The sequence below is a fragment of the Chanodichthys erythropterus genome, chromosome 7, assembly GCF_024489055.1.
Source record: "Chanodichthys erythropterus isolate Z2021 chromosome 7, ASM2448905v1, whole genome shotgun sequence".
Taxonomy (NCBI): Eukaryota; Metazoa; Chordata; class Actinopteri; order Cypriniformes; family Xenocyprididae; genus Chanodichthys; species Chanodichthys erythropterus.
In genome coordinates, this window is record NC_090227.1 from 19,229,400 (window position 1) to 19,244,571 (window position 15,172).

General features: G+C 36.0%; 1 protein-coding gene across 2 annotated transcripts in view; it reads right to left on the reverse strand.

Annotated features, from left to right (window-relative positions):
* dhx36 (DEAH (Asp-Glu-Ala-His) box polypeptide 36) overlaps positions 1-15,172 on the reverse strand; it is a 64,917-nt gene that overhangs the window by 28,329 nt on the left and 21,416 nt on the right. For both annotated transcript variants that reach the window (XR_010895484.1, XM_067389855.1), the window contains exons 6-11: positions 12,360-12,439; positions 6,662-6,736; positions 5,681-5,847; positions 4,808-4,889; positions 3,684-3,824; positions 3,269-3,374 (exon numbers count right to left, since the gene is read on the reverse strand). Coding sequence is in view for 1 of the 2 variants with exons in the window: in XM_067389855.1 (XP_067245956.1) it covers positions 3,269-3,374; positions 3,684-3,824; positions 4,808-4,889; positions 5,681-5,847; positions 6,662-6,736; positions 12,360-12,439 (651 nt within the window). In the remaining variant the exon portion in view is untranslated. The remainder of the gene's footprint in view (positions 1-3,268; positions 3,375-3,683; positions 3,825-4,807; positions 4,890-5,680; positions 5,848-6,661; positions 6,737-12,359; positions 12,440-15,172) is intronic.

A 15,172-nucleotide genomic window follows, 5' to 3' on the forward strand; every position in this document is an offset into this window, starting at 1 on the left:
GAACTATCAGATTGGACTTCGTTCAAAGGGAGACGAGAGATCACGCATCATGTTAGTTTTCTTTATTTTTCAAAAAGCACAACATTTTGTTTTTACTCTGAGTGTACACAAATAAAAGAAGACATTCTATAGTTTCAATTGATATATTACTTATGTCTCTATGACAAAAAATTACGGAGTATTTTAAGTCTGTTTTGCTGCAATGTGAAAAAAATCCTGCAAAATGCGCCAGCGCGTTACCCGACTCCAGAGAGGTAATGTCTTATTATGCCGCTTTCATTATCGCTCAGATCGTCTTCAGAATCAGTGAGCGCTTGTTCATAAGCATCCGGCTTGTCGAAGAAGTACTTCAAAACATTTTTGGTGTAACGGCCACGGTTCTTCATTGAATTTTGATATCAGCTAGAGCTGGCCAGAGCGCTGCATAATAAGTAGCCACGCTTCCCAGTATGGAAATACACACAGACAATGACACGCCCCTACTGCGTGCTAGAATCTCCGAAAAACAAGCCGATTTCAACCTCAAAATGTATGCTTTTAAATATACCAATACTGCTATCTCAAACACGGAAAGGCTTCTTCATGATCTCAACTAACAGATTCTGCAAAAAAACGAAAATCACCAATTTTGAAAAAAAAATGCTTCTTTCTCATTTTGCTCAAGAGTTGTGCTACCGACTTGTGTCCCTGGTTTCCGTGACGGGTCACATATGTGCCTAATTCCCTCTTGGGTCGATATATGTATCATAATTAATCATCGTTACCATTTATTATATTCATATTTCACCCATAAATTGATTAAATACCTGTGCAAATACATTACATGTGAATGTAAACAGCAGGGAAAGAAATTGCATGTATATATTAGATCTGTGTATTAAAGTGATAGCAGCGTAATATACGGTACCTACTGCTGTATATGCTGTTAATATGAACCGAACAACAAAAGAAAAACAGAAAAACACTCACTGCTCTTGATTAAATAACTTTAGTACCTTTAATAAGAATGAATTTCTTACTTGAATGCTGCTGTTAAATGCTCTGGTGAGGAGATAAACATAGCGGACTGTGTACAGCTCACTGAGGGTGGGAGCTAAGCTAATAGGGCAGATTCAGTCACCAGTCATGGGTGGGGCTTCCCACTACTCCATAAGAGTAGGGGAAAATCTGCAACTGCTCGTTTGGAGAGACTGTTTATGATATATGGAGATTATAAGAAAAGGTGTGGGTGGATTTTTATCATTATAGATATAGATATGACATTACTCCTATTCACTGTTTAACCAAATATATTTCCTGAAGGAAGTTTTGTATAGGGATGCACCGATACCATTTTTTCAGATCCGATCCAATACCAAAAATTCTGAGTAATGGCCGATACCAATACAGCACAGTTTTTTTTTTTGTTTTTTTTTTAATCAATGTAGAATTTCTATACCTTTGTGTGTTGAACTGATATTCACTCTTGTTTGTGTTTAACACAATCTACTAAATACAACTTAATTATAAAAAAAACAACAAATGAAAAAAATATATAATCATCATAATCTATAATCAACAAAAATACTATTACAAACTAGGTCAGTAGCAAAAGTTACTCTAGAAAATCACAATAATTGTATAAAATCTAAACATGTAAGGAAAAACATTATTTAGTGGGGAACAAATAAAAGTGTAGCACTAAATCTGGTAAAATGTTACACATTGTTCTTTGTATTGTTATAAACAAGTAAATATATTTATATATAAATATATACTCTAAAATTAAATTACATTTCTTTTAAATGTATAGCGCAGCTTTTTAATGAGGCAGCAACATATGATAGATAGTACTCTCTACTGGGAGAAAGTAGCATGATTTAGAAACAGAAATAAATACTCCAGCAAAATAGTAATTTTACACAAAACCTTAGACCTTTATCTACAGGTCTAACACCAGGAACATTGAATCATCGTGTTGACTATTGTAACCAAACGTGACATGCAATTTGAATGCTGAATGACTGTACTGACAGCCTCAGCGGAAAGAAGAGTTTATTTGAAATTGAATTTAAAAAAACTTAAATATTCATCTGTACCTCACATTAAACTATGGAATGGCTTCAGTACACTTGGAACTTTATGACACTTTATAATTTTTTTGTGCCTTTTGTGGGGCTTAACAATAACATCATATAAGTATACACATGATATAGGATTTGAATAGGTCTTGTCTGCCTGATACCCGATCTGGCAAAGAATGGCAGTATCGGAGCCGATATCGATACAGAGTATCGGATCGGTGCATCCCTAGTTTTGCATTTATAAAAGTGTATTAAAACTTAACCTTATTTATCTTTCAGTCAACAAAAAATAAAAAATAAATTGAAAAGGCAAGAATATACGCAATTTATCATTTATATAGCCACATTCAGTTTTAAATGCAATATACTATATGCCTTAAGAAGCATTTCATTTTAATAAATGCAATCTCCAGGAGTGTCTTAATTTCTCCTCTGTACCATCCATTTGTTTTTCTTTTTTTTAATCCAACAATCCTTTTTTTTTATTATTATTTTACTGCTGATTTTAATAAAGATATTGAAGTGTACATTTAAAACACACACCATGACTCTTGACTATAATACTTATGCTGATCTATTCGAAAGAATTAGTCTATAAATGTACATTTTCATAACCCATTCACCCTCAAGGACATGCTGACAAGACCAATGGGTCTGCACAGACTTACGTCACCAAAGCGTGACTCAGAGGATAACCACAAGGGCTTAGGGTGTCATTTGAGAAAAATCCTTAAAGGCACAGCAGCTCATTTATCTAAGGGTCAGAAATAGGAAAAAATGGAAAATGGAATATGAGCCCTTTAAGGAGTATACAAGGAGGTTAATAACATGAGCATCATATTTCTCATATTTGAGAATTCAGACTAATTGTCTCCCTGTAGAGTAGGAACATGTAGTGATATGAACAGGATGTAAATGTGGTATTGGGAGAGGAGAGGAGAGGAGAGGAGAGGAGAGGAGAGGAGAGGAGAGGAGAGGAGAGGAGAGGAGAGGAGAGGAGAGGAGAGGAGAGGAGAGGAGAGGAGAGGAGAGTAGGAGCATCTGCTAAGCAGTCCAATTAGCACATATTTAATGCAAACATGTTTCTGCTTTACTCGAGGCTCACCATCTGTCCCTGATTCGGCCAAGTCACATGGACACACACTTGAATACACACACACACACACACACAAAAAAACATCCAGGCATACAGGGAAGACACTCACATCCTCTTTCATCACAATGTGTCGGATCAATCCTACGATAAGCTCCAGATTGATCTTCTCATCATCATCCATCATCTCCAGCGTGTCAATGGTGCTGTCTGAGTACCTGCCAATCACAGAGCAGAGAGGTCATGCTACATTACATCTCAGTGACTCAACAAAAGCACTGCTAAATATTTATGCTTCAAGAATTAACTTTAACAGCTGCAAGACAAATGTCAAAGCTGCCTAACTCCAGCTCGCCAATAGCCGTATTATTAAACCGCATTAAATAACTTTGCCATTGTAATGCCTCACCATAAGACAATTCGTCAAATAGATCAATTACTTTAATCTGTTTGTGCATTTCGAAGCATGAAGTGGTGATTGCTGTTGTTCAATATGGAAACAGAACTGTTTATCAAAAAAGACTGACCGATCTCTGAGCGTACGGGTGTAACAGGGCCAGCTCTCACGGTATTCGGCCTCTTTCTGCTCTTTCTCTGGCCGTGTGTTCTGGCCGTGCATAAACCCTCTTCTATAGCGAGGTCTTCGGTCCTGTTGCTGTGGCTGGAATCTACAAACCAAAGGTAGAAGACATTCCCAGCATTCAGTCAGTCAGCTTCTATCCTGCATATACTGTAAGACATTGTGCTATTTCATGTGGGGAAAATCTAAAATGGAGTTAAAACCATAAAAAAATAAAAAGGAATAGTTCACCCAAAAATTACAATTGTGTCATCATTTAATCATTCTCATGCCAATTCAAAAAGCTGTGGTTAGTAATGTACGAACTGATGAACTGTATGGAAAAGAGCTGCTTAAATGGTAATTTTTAATATTGGGGTGAATTAATCCTTTAACTCATTCAACCAGGTTCCTGCCAGGTTCCTTACCTAAGGTGGTCTAGTAGCTCTGAATGAATTGACCTCTACTAGGTCAACCTCACAGCTAATGGCACCTAAACCACCTTGGACCAGCTGGAACAATGTAAAACAGCTACTATCTTAAGTAGACGGATCCAGCAGTGCAATAAGTATTAAAATGCACACTATCATTCCGAAGTGTGTGGTCTGTAAGATTTTTAAATGTTTTGGAAAGAAGTCTCTTATGCTCACCAAGGCTGCATTTATTTGATCAAACAAACAATAAGACTTTAATAAAACAGTAATATTGTGAAACATTATTAATTTTTATAATAACCGTTTTATTTCAATGTTTAAAATGTAAATTATTTCAGAATCATAACTCCAGTCTTCAGTGTCACATAATCCTTCAGAAATCATTCCAAAATGCTGATTTGCTGCTTACGAAAACATTTCTAATTATTAATGTTAAAAACAATTGTGCTCCTAATATAATTGTTTTGAATTCTTTGATGAATAGAAAGGTTTTTTAAATGCATTTATTGAAATATAAACTTTTTAATATTATACTTTTCTTAACTGTCACTTTTGATCACTTTAAGGCATCCTTTAAAGGCACCCAACTTTTTTTACTGACCCCAAACTTTAGAAATGGTACTGTATTTTGTAAATATTCATTTGTAAATGAGCTCACCTAAGCAATTCCACCACATCCTCTAGTAAAAACTCTTTTACTGGGTATGTGTATCCAGGAATATGGATCATGGGACAATTATCTGTAATAGAAAGAATATGCAATCTTCAGTGATTACCATAGCAAACTCCATTTCAAATAAAGTCTGTTCACTCAACAGCCATATTTGCAATGCTTACAGGCAGCTATTTTGGGCATCCAAGACCAAGTCCTATATATTTGAATGTTGAATGCTGAAAGCTCAAAAACTGCTTGGCAAACTCCCAATTAAATAACAAAGTATTTCAAATTAGCAACAAAATCTGACATGAACTGTCCCATAAATGTTGTTTCTTATGCTAAAATAGCATTAAAAAGGCTTATTTTTCAGGCTAGACGAGCCCATGTGCATGTGCAGTCCTAAGCGAGAGTCTCAGTTTTCTATGGGGATCAGAGCCTCTAACGGCAGCTTCAGTGACGCAATAAATTTATCAATCAGCGACTGGCTCTTTTACTTAGAAGGCAGGACATATTCCGCCATATTGCACATTGCAGTTTCTCCCATTCATAACTAATAGGAGTGAACCGTCTTTCTATATCTATAGTCTTTGGCCATAGTTACGTGCTTGATCATTATTGCATGGTTAGATTCCCACTGCTCATGATCTGACTATTTCCCCTTAAATGCTAAACCGATTTAGCATATGCTAGGTTTTGGCACACTCTGTTCCTTTGAGGAGTATAGAGAGCTGTATTAGGCAATTATATATCATAAGACAGATAGTTAAACAGTCCTAAATGCTGTTAAATGCATAGCTCCAACTACAAAATTTAAAAAAAAAAAAAAATGGATTCATCCATCTGAATTATTTGAAGTTATATTAATTCTCTTACTGAAATACTTGCTGAATTTTTCTGCGTTAAGTGTTGCACTCATGAGGACTACTTTTAGGTCCTCTCGAGCAATTAACAGGTCTTTCACGATGGTGAGAAGAACGTCAGACTGAAGACTCCTCTCATGAATTTCATCCAGGATCAGATGACTTACACTAGAGAGATATCTGAAGAAACAGAATAAGAAAAAAAACAGACACACACATACACACTTAAGCAAGGGACAGTATTTTCATATTTGTGAATGGATGAGAAGAAATAACTAGAGCAGAAAAGAGGAAAGATTCCTGAAGCCTTGACGCTCTGAAGCTATACACTAATAACTAACAAGACAACTACATTAACTTCTTGAAGGCCACATATGCTTAAATACTTCACATCTATCACAAGAGTCAAAAAAAATAAATAAATCATAAAAGTTATTCGGTGAAAGTATTCAAGCCACTCCTGTAAGCTTCGGCATGAACAGGGCAATTCGAGAATCACAGCTGTAAGCAAACACTGTTCTCATTCCCAAACACTGAATGTGTGAAAGTAGCATGACAGCATTCAGATCCCTAACAGGCTTTTATCAGGGACTTCTGTGTGTACGAATATGTCAGCAGAAAAACAAAAGAGAGGGAAAAGAAAAAAAAAGAAAAAGTACATAATGTGTTTTCTATGTGGGTTGCGGTGAAAGCTGTCTGAGTGGATGAGTCAAACTAAGAGGCATGGTGAACGGTAGGCATCTCCCCTCTGCAGCTGCTGAAGTAGAGTTGATGTGAGTCACTGAGTGATATTGAATGTATGTGCAATTATATATTTGACTGCTTTGAGTATGTATAAGTGCATGTGTGCGCCCTGTACAGCAGCTGTGTAGTGATTAAACACCGGCGCCTTTTACAGGGTAAAGAAAAGCCAAAGCAGACAGACAGAGGTTGAGGGGAGGGGAGTAATGAAACAGCAGAAGGGAGTAGAGAAAAAGAGGTTTAGAACACTTACGGATCTGAGCGGAGCCACTGAAGAATAATGCCCGTTGTACAATACAACACTGAGCCTTGTTTCCGTGGTAACCGACTGGAAAGTAGTGCCAGAGAGTGGGGGGTGGGGAGAAAAGGAGAAATAAAATAGGAAAAGTCTGTGTAAAAATACATTTAATTTCAATTACAATATTAAAAGAAATTAAAATACTAAAATCAAAATGCTACACATATTAAAAGCGACAAAGTACTAAAATATAACTGCAACAGTGCTGTTTCAGGATGAGTATGCAAGAACATATACTATATAAAGATAAATTAATGGATACACAAATGAAAGAATACACAAATAAACTACTGCATTAATGAATGAATAAACTACTGAATAAATTAATAAATAAATGAAAATATATGGTAACAAAAAGCTTCACAAGTGGTCTTAGAAGTGGTCTATACAACACAAGCTTCAATACTTCGAGATATATACTTCAAGAAGAAAGTCAAATGTTTGTAATTATGAAATGACATGAGGGTGAACAAAAGAGTATTATGTTTTTAATAAGGTGAACTATCCTCTTAAAGAGAACACTTCTCAGGCACATTATTATTATTAGAACATAAGAGTGAACAAGACGATTAGTGGAAAAAAACAAGCCTAACAATGAGGTGTGTGTCAGTAATTCAAATGAACTTTCTATTTTACATATTAACACTCTGCAATTCATAAGACTTCATAAGACTATGCTAAACCTCCTTACCTGCTCCCACACACTGTCAGATACGAACAGACTAGGGCAATAGGGAAAGGTATCTGGGAGCACCAGAGGCTTTAGATTGATGTATAAGTGAGGAAAAGAGGAGAAAACAAGAAAAAGCGAGAGGCCCTGCACATATTAACCTCTTATGGCCTGAAGAGGCCACCTGCATCTGTACTTCTCTTCACCTCTCTCCTTCTCCATTTCTTTCCCTGCCTTCAGCCCTTCTACCTAATTCTCTCAGGTCCAGTCCTCCACACTTCCTCAAGATTAACAACCCATTTTTCTTCTCCCCAGCAATCCCATTCACACTTTTTCACATTATCACTCCATCTCTCTCGGCACAGCTGAAACCAATTCCACATTGACACACCTCTCAGTACCCACCCTTCTCTATGCTTTTCTCTCATTTCTTGAAGGATGTCAAATGCGTGACTTGTGTGAAGGGGGTATTAGACACTTGATGAGTTGAAGTCTTCGCTCACTTCACTAACTCCTGTTTTAGCATTAGCAGGGTCTGACTGCTTCCTTAATAGGTTTTTTAGTTTAAGTTGCATAATAAATTATTTTAAGGGCATGTGGATTTTGAAGTTGGTAACCAATCATTCAGTTAGAAGGAAATCAAAATCAACATTAACTTAACATAAAATTTCATGTACTTGCATATTATCATTCTTTGGCATCAAGCAAGCACAGTTGAGCTTCCATGATTAGAATATTTGATATTCTAAGGTGTGCAAAAGGTCCTTACAGCCTACAACAGCAAAAGAACCAAAACCCACAATGACACTGACTAAATAAATATAGTAAACAACAGGATAAAAACAACAAATTATTCCCATGTTTTTTGTGACAAAATTAAGTTTTATTATGTACTGAAAGCACATGCTCTCTTTCTCCCGCTCTCTCGTTCACACATACAGGTGCTGGTCATATAATTAGAATATCATCAAAAAGTTGATTTATTTCACTTATTCCTTTCAAAAAGTGAAACTTGTATATTATATTCATTCATTACACACAGACTGATATAAACATTTGAAATATTTCTTTTAATGTTGATGATTATAACTGACAACTAAGGAAAATCCCAAATTCAGTATCTCTGAAAATTGGAATATTGTGAAAAGGTTCAATATTGAAGACACCTGGTGCCACACTCTAATCAGCTAATTAACTCAAAACACCTGCAAAGGCCTTTAAATGGTTTCTCAGTCTAGTTCTGTAGGGTACACAATCATGGGGAAGACTGCTGACTTGACAGTTGTCCAAAAGACGACCATTGACACCTTGCACAAGGAGGGCAAGACACAAAAGGTCATTGCAAAAGAGGCTGGCTGTTCACAGAGCTCTGTGTCCAAGCACATTAATAGAGAGGCAAAGGGAAGGAAAAGATGTGGTAGGAAAAAAAGTGTACAAGCAATAGGGATAACCGCACCCTGGAGAGGATCGTGAAACAAAACCCATTCAAAAATGTGGGGGAGATTCACAAAGAGTGGACTGCAGCTGGAGTCAGTGCTTCAAGAGCCACTACGCACAGACGTATGCAAGACATGGGTTTCAGCTGTCGCATTCCTTGTGTCAAGCCACTCTTGAACAACCGACAGCGTCAGAAGCATCTAAAGACAAAAAGGACTGGACTGCTGCTGAGTGGTCCAAAGTTATGTTCTCTGATGAAAGTAAATTTTGCATTTCCTTTGGAAATCAGGGCCCCAGAGTCTGGAGGAAGAGAGGAGAGGCACACAATCCATGTTGCTTGAGGTCCAGTATAAAGTTTCCACAGTCAGTGATGGTTTGGGGTGCCATGTCATCTGCTGGTGTTGGTCCACTGTGTTTTCTGAAACACATCATGCTTCCTGCTGCTGACCAACTTTATGGAGATGCAGATTTCATTTTCCAGCAGGACTTGGCACCTGCACACAGTGCCAAAGCTACCAGTACCTGGTTTAAGGACCATGGTATCCCTGTTCTTAATTGGCCAGCAAACTTGCCTGACCTTAACCCCATAGAAAATCTATGGGGTATTGTGAAGAGGAAGATGTGATATGCCAGACCCAACAATGCAGAAGAGCTGAAGGCCACTATCAGGAATATCATCACAGGAATAAATTACTTTGTCAAATATATTTAAATAGTACACAGTTATTTTAAATTGTAATAATATTTCACAATATTACTGTTTTTTACTGTATTTTTAATTAAATAAATGTAGCCTTGGTGAGCAGACGAAACTTCTTTTAAAAACATTAAAAATCTTAGTGGTTCCAAACTTTTGGACTGGACTGTACTGTATATTATAATATATATATATATATATATATATATATATATATATATATATATATATATATATATATATATATATATATATATATATATATGATATTCTAATTAATTCTAATATTCTAACTAACTGCATTAGTCTGCACAAGCCGCCATACTAGCTCTAAAATGACGTTTTGAAATTATCAACGGAGGCGTGGGATGAGCTGCATAAGAAATTAGTCCTACACACAACAGTGTTTTAAAGGATTAGTTCACTTTCAAATAAAATTTTCCTGATAATTTACTCACCCCCATGTCATCCACGCTGTATGTCCTACGCCTTCCCTATTCTACTTACGGAACAAAAGCAGTGCCAGTTAAATTTTTTCGTAAGTAGAATAGGGAAGATGTAGGACATACAGCATAAGCTTTCGGAAGAACACGAAAGTGCAGTTTTGGTGGAACCACTTGGAAGGTGATCATTTGTTTATATAAAGCATATACATTTAATTTTGTTTTCGAAAATGACAGCTCGTTTTGCTAGATAAGACCCTTATTCCTTGTCTGGTATCGTTTAAAGCCCTTAAAGCTGCACTGAAACTGTAATTTTGACCTTCAACCATTTGGAGGCCATTGAAGTCCACTATAAGGAGAATAATCCTGGAATGTTTTCATCAAAAACCATAATTTCTTTTCAACTGAAGAAAGAAGGACATGGACATCTTGGATGACATGGGGGTGAGTAAATCATCAGGGAAATTTTATTTGAAACTGAACTAATCCTTTAAGAACAAAAGCATTTTAAGGTTGTGGCATTACCACTTTGGCCCGTCTCCAATTATTCTGTGGCTGTGTGCATTAGGCAGTGCTTATATGTGAATAAAAGTCTATATTTAAAAAAAAAAAAAAAAAAAAAATGGCAAAAAGTAGAATTTGGCACAAGTTTTGGTGGAATTTAATGAAGGGACAGAAAACTAAGCTCAAATTCAATATAAGCTAATTTCATTAAAAATATCTTCATTTGTGTTTCGAAGATAACCCATAAAATTTAGTTTAGGAACAACATGAGGATGAGTAAATGATGATTATAGCAATGGTAATGCTTGCCTTGGCACCACTAAAAATGAGACATGGGACAAGAAATGGGTATAGGAAAAAAGGAACTGAGAGAAGAAGAGTCGTGAGATATTTGGTAGCAAGCTCTAATCAGTCCTCTATCTTCCCCCTCAGAAGAGAGGCAACCTACTCTTGGACACAACATGTTCCAGTGACCTCGCTGCCTAATCCACTTTTTTTTTTTGCTTGAATGAAAACACACACACACACACACAAATTCTCCTGCATCTCTCCTCAAAGAAAAAAAAAATACTTTAAGTACTTATTTTCTTTTTTTAACAAGCTGTAGGAAAACTGTATTAATATCATGAAAAAAAATCAATCTTGATATTTTGAAATAAAGAGGATAATTTTTTTTAAAAAGATGATATTTTATGAAAACAATGTATCTTTCAGATCAACTGAATCAACTCAAAACTTGAAATGACTATTGAAACTAACCTGCATAAACATAACACCACAAGGATGAATACACACACCACCTTACACATTTCCACCTCAACAACTTCACCCAGTATTGGTGAACTACGAGAAAAGCACTTTCAAGGAGAAAAGTAGGACAGATATTATTCCTAAACATCAAAATGCTTGGCCTGTACCATCTGTGTGAAATCTCTGAATAACCTTCTCAAAGAAAAAATGGTTTATTTTTAACAAGGTCCCTCATTATCATGTTAGTCTGATCTGGACAGTTCAAGCAATATATTTCAGCACAGAACATTTTGCGGCCCTGTTGTTGGAAAAACTGCAGCATGTGAATAAATACTGTGACTCAGAGGGTCAGAGAAAGGAAGAAAAAAATATAAATATTGACTAATATTATAACAGGGCTCAAGGAAATAGACTAAGATTGTTAAAAGTTATGCTTTGACCTCTTTGAGGAAGCACAAAGAAAAAAAAAAAAAAAAAAATCACAGCAAAAAAAAGCTGTCTGTAGTACAAAAGAAAATTCAATTCCATCAACTGATAAATTAACTATCTTCACCTCTACTAAAATAATCAGATTTTTCTCTCATTATAAAACATACAGTGTCTTCAATAGGACTATTTTTAGAAGAAAATTTTAAGGCTTATTCAGTTCATCATAATGCCTCAGTCTAGGCCAGAATGTTCCATCTCTGAGAGACTTAGACAGACAGAGTGTAAAATATTCAGTGCGGTTTGAATCTCTTAGTTTCCACTACTGTATTGTCATACAAATCGCAATCCACAGCCCAAGATCCATATCAAACAGTTAAACAACTACTACTGTTTAGTTCAATTAAACAGTCTAAATTTAATTAAATTAAATTGCTACAGTAAATTGGTCTCAATATTGTTAAACAAACCTGAAAACAGATTTATTGCTTTATAGAGCCCAAGGCAAACCTAGATAAGAATTTTTGCAAGTGTACAAAGCATAAATTAGTTAGGGTTTCTGGCTAGTTGAGAAAGAGAACTTCAATCTTTCTGACAGGCAAAATAAAATGTAGAGAAAAAAATAATCTTTCCACCCATCTGCCAGAACTCTGCTATAAAAGAATAACCACCATAGAACCGGAATGGGTATTACAGGATTAAGAATGACAGATCTGATTCACTCACCTCTGCAGACGGATCTGATACCCACAGGACTTCCCTTCTCCCACCGGCTCTGCCCTTTCTGCAGCCACTCTCTCTGCAACCTAAGCACAAGCACTTACTCATACCTTTGTAAAAAATAGAAAAATACTTTAGTGGGACCAATACAGATGATGTAGGAAGAGTGGGATGAGCTATTAAGTTGTCCTCCAATCAAGAAGAAGAAAGAACAAAAACAAAGAGGCCTAACTATATTTAATTTCTGCTATGTACACTGAACTTGAAAGTCTCTATATGGATTTTCACGGGTCCAGTGACACAACTTGCACCATGTTAGAGATCATAGTGTTATTATAAAAAAAATAAAAAAAAAGTTGAATCATCTGGGAAGGAAACAGAATACTGTTCAAAGTTTTAAAAAGATAATAATAATTAATATATTTTATTCAGCAACAATGCTTATTAAATTGATCAAAAGTGACAGCAAAAAGACATATAATGGTACAGAAGAGTTCTATTTCAAATAAATGCTGCTATTCTGGACTTTCTGTGAATCAATGAATCTAGAAAAAAAAAAGTATCATGGTTTACACAAAAATATATAGTAGTAAAAATGTTTTCAACATTGATAGGAAATTTTGGTAAGACTTTAGTTTAGTTTATGGTCCTATTCTCATTCTTAACCATTTAAGCCCTGAAGACATTTTCAGAGTTTAATTTCTGAGTGACATACAAAAAAGTAAAGACTCATAACTCCAAAACTATAGCAAGGAGAGTCAAAAGGTTGGTATTGTTTGAAAGATTAAAGATTAAATTTGGACATTCTCATGCTGAGAAACTGATAATAAAAGGCTAAATAGGCATCTGATTCAAATTTTCTGGTGATAGCATAAAGTAATCAAAAGTTATAGCATTTGGAACCAAGGTAGCCTTTTTATTTAGCCCTTGGCACCCCCTAAAAGGCCATTTTTTTTAAAATCGTTGCTTCTTGTGATCGATTTATTGGATTATATGACATTAGATGTTGCTGTAAATGATGTGCAAATTTCCACAATCGGAGCATATTTCATGAAGTTACGAGCAAAAACGTGACATAAATAAAGCATCTGTATATTATTTACATATGGGTCTTTCGGGGTTTCACGTACAAAAACTCACTCAAGTTCAGTCAAAGCACAAAACAATTATGCTCATTGAATTCTACTATGTGAGACCTTTCAAATGACATATGGCACATGATTATCTGAGCTGTATGATATTTTTGACATATTGCAGTACATAGTACAAAAAATATTTCATAAATTATGATTTTTTTTTGTTGTTGTTGTATTTTTTAGCAGTGCTAATGAGTTAATCAAGACTCTAAGCTTTCAAATTACACCTATTTTGTGATGATCAAGGCATGATATATGATTATAATTTTTTGGGGGTACCTAGGTGGCGGCCTGAGTTTCTAAGCTTTAAAATGATACCGATTTTGTGTTATTCCTGTTAGTGGTTTCTCAGAAATGTATTTATTTTCTTTATTTATTTTGGGGAGGGGCCCTCCGGCGGTACAATTCAGGCTTAAGGGGTTAAAGGTGCAGTAGGTGATCTGAGAAATGCTAACATTAGCCTACTAGCACTGAAAGCAAATGGTCCCATCCTCCCTGCAAATTGCCGTCCAAAGCCACGCCTCATTCAATACAGATGAAAGTGTAAACACACACAGCTGAGCTGCTCTCGGCACAAGAGACAGCATTAAACTACCTCATGTCTTAAAGCACATAACATTACAATAATAAATATAGCTGCGAGCAGCGATGGCGGGCCCAAGCCCGGTGGCACCGCCACCCCGGTGGCTTCAGAGCAACTGTGCACAGCGGGCAATAGGCACTTAAAACGGTTAAACATCAAAGGACTATGTCAAATTCACTCCACATTTACTGCACTACAAGGTGCCGCTATAGAGCCCCTCCTCCCTGCCCATTTTCAAAGGATTACATGTGCCAAGTTTTAACATTATTCTGATGAATTTTGAAGCAAATCAGGTAAAAATAAGAGGGTGATCTCAATGTATGCTGAAAGTGACACATTTTCTGCTTCCAGTTGGTGGCGCTATGACTTTGAATCACAATAGTCAAATCCATGTGATCAGCCTTGTACAACGAAGACTAAGCCAAAGTTTCATCAAAATCAATTAATGTATGCAGAAGTTATAACACTTTGTTTCCCTTTTCTTGTCATAAATTCGTTGCCTCGCCACGGCCAAACCGTTTGAGATATCCAAAATCCATTTGCAATTAAACAACTTCAATGTGTTAGCAACAAGTTAAAAAAAGCTTGGTGTAAATTGGATAAACCCTGTAGGAGTAGTAGTATAAAATTCATAGCCTGTTTTTTCAAAAAATTAACATTCAAACAAAAATAGCCGACTTCCTGTTGGTCAGAGCTAATGAATGTAAATTAGAAAATTGTCCGGCTTGATGAGATCAATATATGTACCAAGTTTGGTGACTGTAGGAAAAACTAACCCCCCCCACTTTTGTCAAAAGGTGGCGCTACTGAGCCCCTCCACCACGCCCATTTCTATGGCTTTGTCCATGTCTACTGGTTGACAATATTGATGTGTGTGTCGAGTTTCATGCAATTTGAAGCATGTTAAGAGCCTCAAAAACACTCAAGAATATTATTAGTTTGACCTGTCGCCATGGCAACGATATTTCAAATATCAAAAATCCTGTCATAGGTCTACATCTGCTGTGTATTGACATTACACTGATGAAGTTTGAAGCAAATCAGGTAAAAATAAGAGGGTGATCTCAAAGCATTTTAAAAGTGATACACTTCTTGCTGCC